The sequence below is a fragment of the Pezoporus occidentalis genome, unplaced genomic scaffold (genome assembly GCF_034315485.1).
Source record: "Pezoporus occidentalis ecotype Australia unplaced genomic scaffold, CSIRO_AGI_Poc_V1 ctg18, whole genome shotgun sequence".
Taxonomy (NCBI): Eukaryota; Metazoa; Chordata; class Aves; order Psittaciformes; family Psittacidae; genus Pezoporus; species Pezoporus occidentalis.
Window position 1 is genome coordinate 679,716 of NW_026913640.1, and position 12,620 is coordinate 692,335.

Consider the following 12,620-nt stretch of genomic DNA (forward strand, 5'->3'; position numbering starts at 1 on the left):
GTTATTTTCTCTTTTTTCCATCAGGTCTTTGTCAGCCTCGTGTGTCAGGAGTAGTTGGAGCAGAACCCTTCTCTGCCAAATTGCGGTATACTGGCCCAGAAGATCCTTATGCCAACTTTATCAAATTGACAGTCACAATGCCACATATTGATGGTATGATATAATCAGCTAATCAACTGTGGAGTTGAGAGAATTCATAAAACAAGCTGTTATTTGAGCTATTTTATTGGTCATGTTATTTTAAATAGCCATGTGGGACCAGAGAAGAGCTTGATATATGTACAAGTGCAGTTTGCAACAAGGTGCATAACATACTGTGTTAATGCATAGTCTTTGATCTGAAGACTGTTTTCAGATTAATTGCATAGTTTACAGAAGTTTGGCTAAGTCTACACTTTATAAAACTCCTTTGAAACGCATACAGATATATCAAAGAAGAATTTATTTATGAAAAGACATAAAGCCATTTAATTACTATGTGTCTCTGAAAATTATCACAAATCCTGACTGAAAATTATGTTGCAGATTTAGAAATGTTATATTTGGCATTCATATTACAAAGACACAATTATTGTGGAGAAGTCTCATGCACACATAGCTTATCAACTTTCTCTGAATTCTAAAGTCCGTTAATTGCTGTATGTGCAAAATACAGAATCACTGCATAGCTTGCTTAGTGTTTGACAAACTTTGGCTAAATTAAGCAGCTCTGAACAGTGAAATTTAGTTATAGTGCTACAAATTAATGTTTTTTAGGCATGCTGCCTGTTATTTCTACAAGAGAACTCTCCAACTTTGAGCTGACACTTAGCCCTGATGGAACTAGAGTCGGAAACCATAAATGCTCCAACCTGTTGGATTACACAGAAGTGAAGACCCACCATGGTTTCTTAACTGATGCTACCAAAAATCCAGATGTGATTGGAGAGACCATTCCGTATCAGTACAGCCCAATAATTAGAGGATTTAATACCTTGCGCTTCTACCGCAATCTGAATCTGGAAGCCTGTTTATGGGAGTTTGTTAGCTATTATGACATGTCTGAGCTCCTCACAGATTGTGGAGGCACCATTGGGACAGATGGACAGGTATGAGGCTGTAACTTGATTTTTTACTATGTTCTTACAGTGAAACGTTTCCTTGATAATGTGTCTATGCCTATAGAAATAAGTGGGTTTAGAATTAATTTAGTTGAAAAGTAGTTGTTTTTTCTTTCTTGGACTTCCCCCAAAGTTAGTTTGTTTCTTAAAGCTATTAATATTCATTAAATGTTAATAGGCTATATGTGAAATTTGTGTCTGATTGAAGTTAAGAGAATAATTTAGTCTGAAGGAAATTTACTGTGATTTTCTCCCAATAAAATTTTGAAGTATTTTAGGACAAATCAATCCAACTTTTACTGTATAGTGAGCCACCTTAGTCTTTTCTTAGAATAAAAGCCTAAAGGATTGGTTTTACCATATTTATACTATTGGGATATATATATATATACACACATATATATAGATACAGAAATACACTGAATTACTATTAATCATGGTGTATCTTTAAAAAGAGTTTAAAAAAAATTGTGAAGACCCTTCTTGCTGATAACAACTGACTGCAATGTCCTACCAGGTGCTTGCCTCTGCTCAGCTCTTGCTCACTGGGTAACAAGACCAGTCAGTGCAGACAGCACAGTAGTCTCGCATTACTCAGCAAAAAATTCCTTGATCAGGAAGCAAAGAGAAACTGCCAATACAGAATGTCTGAAGAACAGACCTGTGAAAGTGGTTGGGAGTTAAAACAAAGAGACTGAGGACATCTTCAGGTGTCCTTCGGAGAATTATTTCTAGAAATCCATAATAATGTGGAAGCAAAAAGATTTTCTTCTGGTGCAGTGATAGTGATGCTAATCCCTTATATTAACTACTGTCTGATCCCACTCAGGCTCTAAAGTACAAAAGCTATGAAGATCAATCCTTTATGACACAGAAAAATCTTTTTTGGGAATAATCATACAGGCTGGAAGAAAGACTGTAAATTCAGTACCTCATTTCAGAGAAGTCTATCCATGGCATCATACCTGTGTGGTAAAGATACATCACTTTCCTGGCTCTCTTTGAAGCCAATGTGGAGAGGATGAGGCCACTGTGAAATGGCCATAATTTCTCAACTTTGTAACAGATGTTCATTTTGCCAAGGACCCTTCTTATCAGACCTCAGTATACTTATATACACAAATTCTTATTTTTGTCAGTCCCAAATGATATGAGGCCTTAACAGATAAGAAAAGTGTATCATTGTTGAAAGGAACCTATGGGCATGTGCAACAGCAAAGCTATTCTACTGCTAAAAGCATAGGTGTCAAGGGACATATAGCTAGCTAATCAGATAAGTTTTTCTCTCTGTTTTTAAATTCTTTTTCTCTTTTATACTTACACACCTAAAGTCCACCTTCCTGTGTGAGTGTCCACAGGTGATCATGCAAGAAATTGCACCAGGCTCTCTTTAGACCTCGGTTAACTTCCTAACATTTTACCCCTTTAACTAGAGATTATATATTCTGTAAATTATAAGACGATAACAAAATGGAGCTTCTGTCCCTCTTAGATACAAAGTCTGTGGTGGATCTGTCATCTCAGTGCTCTATCATAAGTTCTGACTCCTGTTTGTTATAGTGACCAGTTCAAGATCTCTGTCTTGATTCTGGAAGCTCTCTGTTGGTGCATCTGCTTGGGGTTGCCCCTCGGCTACAAGCAGATCCTCCTACAGGTGCATTCCACTGAAACCGTGTACCTCTCAGAGGGAAGGCATGCATGTGTGGGATGTAAACCTTACACATTCCCACAAGATAAAAATGACAGCAGTCTTCACTGTTCTAGAAATTATTTAATGTCTTCAACTCATCATTCCTTTTACTATCTCTTTATGCCCATGCAATATGCAGCCGTATATTATTTCCCACACACACAATCATAAGCATATAAGCACACACAGCTGCCAAGCAGCTGCAACTCCGATCCTGTGAGCTATGCAAGCCACTTCTGCCACAGTGAAAAGGAAGACTTGATATGAGCCCTTTCCATTTTATATACTTTTGCATCCTTTACAGAAAAGCTTGAATAGCTGGTTTAGGCAAACGTGTGTCTAAATAAAACCTAAATATGTCTATATGCATGTAAACAGAGGAGAAAATAAGCACTATTACTATATTTTAGTAAATAAAAAGACCTCATATTCGATTGTGAAGGACATGTATAAATGGTAATGTGACCAAGAAAGATAGTTCTACTTGCTTTAAGCTCTAGAAGTGTTATGTACTTTAGGTAAGATCATTCGTTTAAAAGCAGAAAGAGATGAATGTGAGCTATGAGAGCCATTAAACTGCAGCTGAAGTCATCCTTTAGCGTCTTGTAGGTTATGGCTAAAAGGTTACAGTGTGTTAAGTGAAATATCAAGCTGAATTACTTCTAGCAGCAAAGCATTGCCCTGAAGCCAGTATGCGCTTCACTGCCTTCCCTGTTTCCCCACCTCCATTTAATTCTTCTCCAGGTTTGGTCTTTATCTTCACATGACCCCCTCCAGCTGAGAGGGGAGGCAGTCAGTGCCCTGTCTCTGTGGTTGTCACCATTGTTGTTTTTTTCTCCTTCAGTGAACAATTAATAATCCTCCTCTGTGACAGTAAAGCTGGCAGCTATGGTTTTCACCATGGTTTTTTAGTATGCAAAGGAAGCTTAAGTTCTAATATACAGACAGAACAGATATATTAAAAACCCCACTCTTATGACATCCTGCTACCATTGCAAATTTAATAGCTTTAATTTACCAGATATTTTGGCTAGATCTTTAAGCTCAAAATTATTTTTCTTGATTCTAAATCTCAGGTACCTGTATGGTCAAACAAAGACAGCACTGTCAACTCAGAGAAAGATATTTCACAAAAGAAACTGTCAATATATTGTGTGATGTGGACCTCCACTTTATGGGTGCTCTTCCTATGCTAGGGGAAGAGCTTCAGTCAACAAGAAGTGAGTTCAGAGACCTGCAGCTGGTGTAGCAGTGCTCATACTTTACTGCAAGCTGCAGCTGTCTTAGCCAGTTCCCATGAACTCATGAACTGTCATAATACATACAGAGAAGGTCTTAGTTATTGGTTGTTTTTTTTTTTTTTGCTCCCTTTGAGGCCTTTTGCTTGTGACCCGTTCTCTTTCTCAATTACTCTGTGCATGAGCAAATCCTGTGTGAGTTAGATGCAGCACTCTTTTCAGTATCCAGCTTGATGCTTTGTTCCTGGGGTCTGTCCTTATTCACCACATCTGAGAAATCAGGCACTTAGGTATCTAAATATGGATTTAGATGTGCAGCTTAAAGAATGTATATTTAAAAATAAAGACCTAGTCCTCTTTAAATTGAGCTAGTTCTTTTGTATTATAGTTCTGTTTTGGTTAAAGTTAAAGTAAGATTTTATAATTAGCAGCAACAGTTTTCTTTTGGCCAACCTGCAATAAGGCTAAATTTCAGTATCTGTCTTTAAAAATGTATATGTCTTAAAAATATGGAACTCACCTACCTGAGGGCTGTCTTCCTGTATTTCCAGGTAATTAATAAAGGTTATTAGACTTTACTTCATGGGGACATGTCAAGTACTGCAGACATCTCAAGTTCTCAAGACACATGTGCTAGAACAATGCCAGATATTCATGAAACAGAATTAAAAAAGGCAATAGTGAAAACCAAGCAAACGACCATACTTTATTAAAGTATATATTGAAGTGTTGGGCTAGACTTATTTGATAGCGTGTTAAGTATCATTTGATCTCATTTCCTTCTGTTTTACCTGCTTTAGCCATACAATTTGGCACCTGAAGGCTTCTGTGTGGTTCTGGCCAAGTATCTATATGTGGATGTTGCTTTCTCTAGTCGCAGTCTCTTGCCAGACTTGGCATAGGGAAGTAAGGAAATTGCCATTTAAAAACAAATTATTAACAAGAACTAATTAAGCAATTCTTTGACAGAAACAAGAAGGTGAAGAACATATATTAAAATACTTAAATGTACAGCTCGAGACCTTGAAGCTACTTTATTTGAGTAGTTGATCAGTTTAGTTTGCTCTCTAATGAAAGCGGTTATTTCTGGACACAGCTGAAAACATCATTCTTCCAATACGTTCAGTTCACATTTATGCTACACGTTACGGCACTGGATGTTTGAAAATCCCATTGGAAAGCAAATTTTTAAATTACCAGTGTGTTTCCACAGCTTCTACGAGGCAGCTCACAGTTTTTATTACACTGAAACAGTATCCTTCCAGCTTTAATAGTTCTAGTTTTACAAAAATCATACTTTAAGGGGAAAAGTCAGCTCTTCTGAAAATCTCACTAGATCTGTAAAATGGAAATAGACAGAAATGTCCATTTTCTTATTTTTATGTTCTGTTCAGCTGCCACAGTCAAGTTTAAGAGAACCCTGCAGCTTGTATTCTCTTGACATGGAAGCTTACTAATAGCCAAACCCTTTTTCTCCAGCTGCAAACACATGCATTTTGTGAGCACTGTGAAGAAAAAACTCCACTGTAAAGTTAATGCACCAGCTGTGTAGCAAAGTCAGACGTTAACTTTTTTCAAGGAGCTGGCATTTCAAAGCTGCATTGCGTTCTCCTCTCCATTCAGACTTCTTTAAAGAAACCTGCTTTACGTTTCACCTGTGATCTACCTGGCTACATGCCTTCTTGGGGCCAGATCTTAGCTTTACCATATTGGTATTGTGTAAACAGTTAATTGATAACGTTGTTAATCTTGTGTGACTCAGATTCACAGACAGAACAAGTAAATACAACAGAATATGAGGCTCAGGACAGTTTAGAAGGCAAAAATACAGTTTTTAGGAAAAGTTTATTTCATTGGCATATACAATAGAAAACATGAACTTGTGTTATTTCTAGTTTCTGATTCTGGTTTTATCAGTACCTACATACAGTGTGCACATGCAAAAAACTGCCTAACTCTGCCTTCTGGAAATGTAGGCCAGATAAACAAAACATAATATAAATGTAGAACAGAGTCCAGATCCCAAAGCCTTAACTGGAAATATTTTTTTTATGTTGTAAATATTCTTACGTGTTACATGACAGATTTTCAAACTAATTGGGGGCTTGGGGGTGTTACTTAATGAAGTTTGGCAGTTTGCATCAGAAAAGGGAACAAAAGAAACCTATAGAAACTACCATTAGTATTTCCTAAAGTCTGAAATGGGAATTGTCAACATTCAAAAACAGACCTTATGCTCTGTGATAATTTATCTTGCAAAGAAAATATATGAAACTCTACTTCTTATACCACTGTCCGGTGTAAATCGTGTTCTTTCCTCACACAAATGAATTTTGAGATGCGCTTTGATTTGTGATCTACATTTTTCCCTACATTAACTGCAAGAATCTGCTCCCCACTTGGAAGAATTTTTGTCTTCTGTTTTCCCAGATTCTCCAGGACTGGCACTGTTACAGAGTATTCGACAATTTCCCCAGCTCAGCTAAGGTGTAGCTGTAGTCTGTATTTCTCTCCTGGTATCACAAGGCTAAAAGTCACACCCACTTATTATTGTTTAAAATCAATGAATATAATTTTGTCCGTACAACTGTTAACATCTCCTGTGCATAGGATACATAGATACATAATGCACCTGTTCTGTCTCTCCACAGCACTTAAACTGATTCTACACTTACACAGCTCTAAGTTACCACTTTGGTTTCATCATGTCATATTGAGATAGAATATGAACAGCTGGCTACTTCCAATAGGCTTTGCAGGCAGTGCTGTAAAATAAAGATAACTCAATGGAAAGAATGTTTTCTCAAGTTCGCCTAAATGGCATTATTAAGAGGGCTAGAGAAGTAAGACTCCTCCATCTGCGTAACACATTCCATCAATTCATTTGTTGGAGGGTCTGCTCACTTACTGACTCAGTTTTCCTCTGCAGTTAATTTCTTCTTTATTTTTTTATTGTGTCAAAAAGATCCTCTGTATTTCATATAGCATATAGTCCTGTGATTTTTCCTTTCTACCTCCCAAAGTGTACTATTCTCCTTGTGGCATTTTCCTTCCCAGCAAGAAATGAGAGGGGTTTGTATGTTTTAATTTACTGTTAGGAGAGAGAAAACTATTCAGTGATTGTCTGGCTATCAGTATTGTAGGTTTTCCTCCACACCTGCAAATCCATGAGTGCCTGAAGAATGGTTTGTGTGCACAGAAACTCAATCAGCTGGTTTAGCAAGAACTCCTTTCTCTCCTTACATGCCATGAATCTCACATAAGGGAAGCTATACTGATGAAAGCATGTAGACTTTCATAAGTACACAAATAAATTCCCAGGCTGGGGCAGTCAGCCTGTTGCCCACACATCTCTCATGGATTTTGCCAAAAGACAAGAACCTTCTAAATTCTAGGGTTCTAGAAACGGAGACAATTCTTTGGCACCATGGTTTCAGATTTACCTACAGAGCAGTGGTAATGTATGACAAAGCAGTGTTTCAGGCAGATCTGCCCCAGAAGGGATCCTACTACTACATTTTCACCAGTGCAAATGAGCTGATCTCACTAACACTATTCTGTCATTGAAAGGAGGCAAGAAAACCCTAGAAAGTGTCTTAGAAACCCCATTAATGAATTGCTTTATGTACAGTGTATGTGAAGAGGCCCTGATACCTTGTACTTGAAAATCAAGAAAAGCTTTGAAAGAAGTTTGTGTTCTTTTACTTGAGGTGGCAGACAATACTGAGCTGGAAGGGGGGTTGTGGATCACTGTCCTTAATACTCTATATAATGTGGTTCCAGCACTAGTAAACTTAACTGAAAAACTAATAGGATTTCACTGCCTCACTATTCTTGTTGAATGCCACCACACCAAGGGTTAGAAAATCTTCTGATTTTTAGGCTGTATTTGTTATGGCTATTTGTTCCCATGTCAGCACCATCTGTCATCATCAGTGGCCCTCCTCCGTTGTTGACCTCCTGATGTGTATAGACAGCATTCTTATTCCCTCTCACCCTTTGTTGTACCAGGCTAAACAACCCAGCTATTTTAGATTCCCTTCATCCAATAGTTTTGCCATTCTTGTGTTTACATTGATTTCTTTTTCTACAGTCTACAATGCAAATCAGGCTTTTTCAAGCATGGATGATCAAAGCTGTTCTGGATAAGCTCTCACTAGTGCTCTGCATAATAGCATGCATGCTTCTAATTTCCACCCCATTCCTCAGTTTATCTTAGGATCATATCACATGGAGAGGGTAGGAAGGTCATAGTTGTGAGATGTGATCAACTTCGCATACCAAAATTTCTTTCCCTCTGTTGTTTCTAACTGATGTCTTTAATTTCTACCAGAAATCCCTAGTTGCCATTACCTTATACTTTATGCTATAAAATGTCACCTTATTTAAGTCCTGGTCTTCAAGGTCATTAAATTCTCTCTGTGTTAGATTCCAGTCCTCCTCTACATTGCCATGAAACATTATGTATGCTTCCTTTCAAGAGGATAATGGACATTTATTGAATTTTCTTTCATATACTTTTGTATCTTCCTCATAAGCAAACTGAATTTCAGATCTTTGATTTCAATGTCTACACATATGTGAATGACTTTTCAATAAGAACACATTTGTTACACTACCAAATGTATTCAGTTCTTGATCCTGTTCCAAGAAATTACAAATGTTCAAGGTTAATCCTGTATCAAAGGCAAACCATGGTGCGCTGTAGACTTCCACCATAGCTATATTTTTTCATACAAGTGGGAATTCTATGTTATTACTTGGAACAATTTAGCAAATCCATGTCTGAAATAATTCCTCAGATATCATGCAGGTATCCCAAAGATAAACTTGCAACTTAAATAAGACTAAAGGACAATATTTTTGTCTAACTTCAATTTCTCATCCAATACATATGGAGAAGAAACCTCTCTTTTTTTGTTCCAAATAGAAGTTCTTAATTGTGTTTATATAAAACCAACAAATAAGCATTCATATAAAATCATCTAAAACTGGAACATTTCATATTGTCTACCCGACTGCTTTACTGCATGATACTGTGTTTTTCCAGACAGTTTTCTGTCTAAATGATAGTACATTTGATGGAACAATGCAAACAATATAAGTGGAAACAGTTTTGGTAGCAGAGAGTGTAGATCAAGGAGTGTCATGTGTTGTGGCAATTATAAACATTTGCCATTATGAACTTTTTAATTAGTTCAGAGTATTTAGTCAGGGCAAGCAGTATAATTGTGGTTTTATAGTATTACAGTTTCACAGTTTCACAGTATGCTAGAGATTGGAAGGGACCTCGAAAGGTCATCTAGTCCAATCCCCCTGCCGGAGCAGGAACACCTAGATAATGTTACACAGGAATGTGTCCAGGCAGGTTTTGAATGTCTCCAGGGAAGGAGACTCCACAACCTCCCTGGGCAGCCTGTTCCAGTGTTCCGTCACCCTCACTGAGAAGAAGTTTCTTCTCAAGTTTAAGTGGAACCTCTTGTGTTCCAGTTTGTACCCATTACCCCTTGTCCTATCATTGTTTGCCACTGAGTAAAGCCTGGCTCCATCCTCGTGACACTCCCCCTTTATATGTTTATATACACTAATAAGGTCACCCCTCAGTCTCCTCCAAACTATAGAGACCCAGCTCCCTCAGTCTTTCCTCATAAGGGAGATGCTCCACTCCCTTAATCATCTTAGTTGCCCTGCGCTGGACTCTCTCCAGCAGCTCCCTGTCCTTCTTGAACTGAGGGGCCCAGAACTGGACACAATATTCCAGATGGGGTCTCACCAGGGCAGAGTAGAGGGGAAGGAGGACCTCTCTCGACCTACTAACCACCTCCTTCTAATACACCCCAGGATGCCACTGGCCTTCTTGGCCACAAGGGCACAGTGTTGGCTCATGGTCATCCTGTCGTCCACTAGGACCCCCAGGTTCCTCTCCCCTACACTGCTCTCTAACAGGTCGTTCCCCAACCTATACTGGAACCTGGGGTTGTTCCTGCCCAGATGCAGGACTCTACACTTTCCCTTGTTATATTTCATCCAGTTATTCCCTGCCCAACTCTCCAGCCTGTCCAGGTCTCACTGGATGGCAGCACAGCCTTCTGGCGTGTCAGCCACTCCTCCCAGCTTAGCGTCATCAGCAAACTTGCTGATAGTACACTCAATTCCCTCATCTAAATCATCGATGAATATATTAAATAATACTGGTCCCAGTACTGACCCTTGAGGCACTCCACTAGTTACAGGCCTCCAACTAGACTCCGCCCCATAGACTACAACTCTCTGGCTTCTCTCCTTCAGCCAGTTCGCAGTCCACCTCCCTACCTGATCATCCAGACCACACTTCCTCAATTTAGCCGTGAGGATGCTGTGGGAGACTGTGTCAAATGCTTTGCTGAAAAAAAAAACAACTAAACGTTTTGTCTGGTATTTGGAAATGTAATGCATCTGTAAGGTAATGGACGTTCAGACTCCTGACATGCCACTGGGTGAACTCAAAAACAGTTTGATTTTTACACAGCTTGTAAAGTTCTTTGAATGTTGGGGGATTTTTTAATAGTGCAAAACACTTTTTAGAAGCTTGCAAGGTAATCACTCCAGGGAAATGCACAATCACTCCAGATGCACAAATTTACATATGGGATTTCTATTGGAAACAAATGAGAGTTCGACAACATTTCTAACTTTGAAAAGTCTCCCACTGGGAGATGATCTCAATGCCTTTCCTTCCAACTCTTTCTAAAGAAATCCAGACTGTTCTAAAAGGATCTGGATTGCACATTTCTAATCAAAGAGATGTGAATGAAAAAGTATTTGTAACAGACCGTAAATGCAAAGTCTCTTCAGAAAGGTTTGGATCCATACATTATGTAAGAGCTATCCTAAGAGGTGGCAGTTTATTGACACTGTTCTTGCCTTTTTCATCCAAATATATATGAAGAATATGCAATTCTCTGATAATAATTAAATACAGTGCTATTGTTTTGTACAATACATGCATAAGGGATATATTTTTAAATCTATATCAACTTGCACTTTAGTTCTTCCAGACAGTGACAAATGGTATGATTTGTGTGTTTGCATGAGTGTGTTAGCTACTATCCATGCACAAAGGAAGAAATAGTTCCAGAAAAGCATAAGTGCAGTCCAAGAACTGCCTTGCAATGACATCTGAGAAAATCAGGATCTTCCAGAAGAGCTTCTTAGAGGATAGTAGCATAAGAATGTAAGCAAAAGAATTGGTTAAGGCACAAAGATAGGACAAATACAAAAGGATATTTGAAAAATTTCCAAAGTCTTCGTTCGTAGCCATGTTGATTAAGTACTTAAAAAGCCTGACCAAAAAAGGTAAGTCAAAATTGAGGGGTCCATGTTTTATTAGAAAACCTATTCAGTTTGAAATACAAAATGGAACTTGAAGGGATGTAAGCTTAGCTGAAATGTGGTGGTGTTCGCTTCACCTGTAATTTGCAAAATGAGAAAATTTGATTCAGTCACAACATTTATTTCAAATTCTGTCTTCTTTTTCTCTTGCACTCAGATTACCAGTGCAATGCTGTCTTTCATGACCACTAACCTAATTAAATAATTTTCATTTTTATAGGTTCTCAATCTAGTACAGTCCTACGTCACGCTGAGAGTCCCTTTGTATGTCTCGTATGTTTTCCACTCCCCGGTGGGTGTAGGAGGCTGGCAGCATTTCGACTTACAATCAGAGCTTCGGCTGACTTTTGTGTATGACACTGCCATCCTGTGGAAGGATGGGATTGGTAGCCCACCAGAAGCAGAGCTCCAAGGTGGGTTTTGGATTTCTTTTCATTGAACTCATAAGAGTTCTGTTACTAAGAGTATAATGTGCACACAGTAGGATGATTTTTTAATAATTCTAATACTAAAAATTAATGGTATATCACTTATTATCAGTTGCAAACACTTTGTCATATCTGAGCACTCACAGTTCTCTGCTGGGGGGTTTAGGTTAAAGTTGACACCTGTTTTGTTACAAAGAAAAATAATTGTCTTGTTGAAGTACACAGGCAAAAACTAATGACGTTTATTTATACTCAGAACTTCAAGGTTCATTATGTATCCATATTCTGTTACCACACAAGATGCTTGCTCTTTAACGAAAAAAAGTCAAAAAAACTTTTCTCTGATATCATATTTTTCTGGCCATGAATGTACAGTTTCAGAAACTTTTTATATATTGAGCACATTAACTGTGAAACATTCAAAAGATATAGGAATAAGTAATGGTTATAATAGCCTATGTGTTAGAGTACTAAACTGGGAAGCATTCTTTAAATTTGATACTGTCAATAAGTGTTTGTGACTATAATTAGTCACAAATCAAACTCTGACATTACAGAATTTATCTTTCAAAAAATTATTTTATTTTTTTAAAAAGTAGAGACATACAGATGTCTGTGAAAATGTATATTTAAACCTATATGCTCCTTTGTTCTATTTAGGCAAATTCCTTTGGTACTCATCAACATTAAGCTTCCTGTCTTGGCCTATGGTAGAATACAGGCATCACCTATAGTTATTTATATATGCTTTCACAGTTTCAAGACTCCAGTGAGCATAAAACTATTCTTTGTT

At 37.9% G+C, this 12,620-nt stretch overlaps 1 protein-coding gene across 2 annotated transcripts in view; it reads left to right on the top strand.

Annotated features, from left to right (window-relative positions):
• The window catches only part of FREM2 (FRAS1 related extracellular matrix 2), a 123,047-nt gene that overhangs the window by 96,130 nt on the left and 14,297 nt on the right, over positions 1-12,620 (top strand). For both annotated transcript variants that reach the window (XM_062614986.1, XM_062614987.1), the window contains exons 15-17: positions 25-153; positions 757-1,088; positions 11,620-11,812. In XM_062614986.1, the coding sequence (XP_062470970.1) occupies positions 25-153; positions 757-1,088; positions 11,620-11,812 (654 nt within the window). The remainder of the gene's footprint in view (positions 1-24; positions 154-756; positions 1,089-11,619; positions 11,813-12,620) is intronic.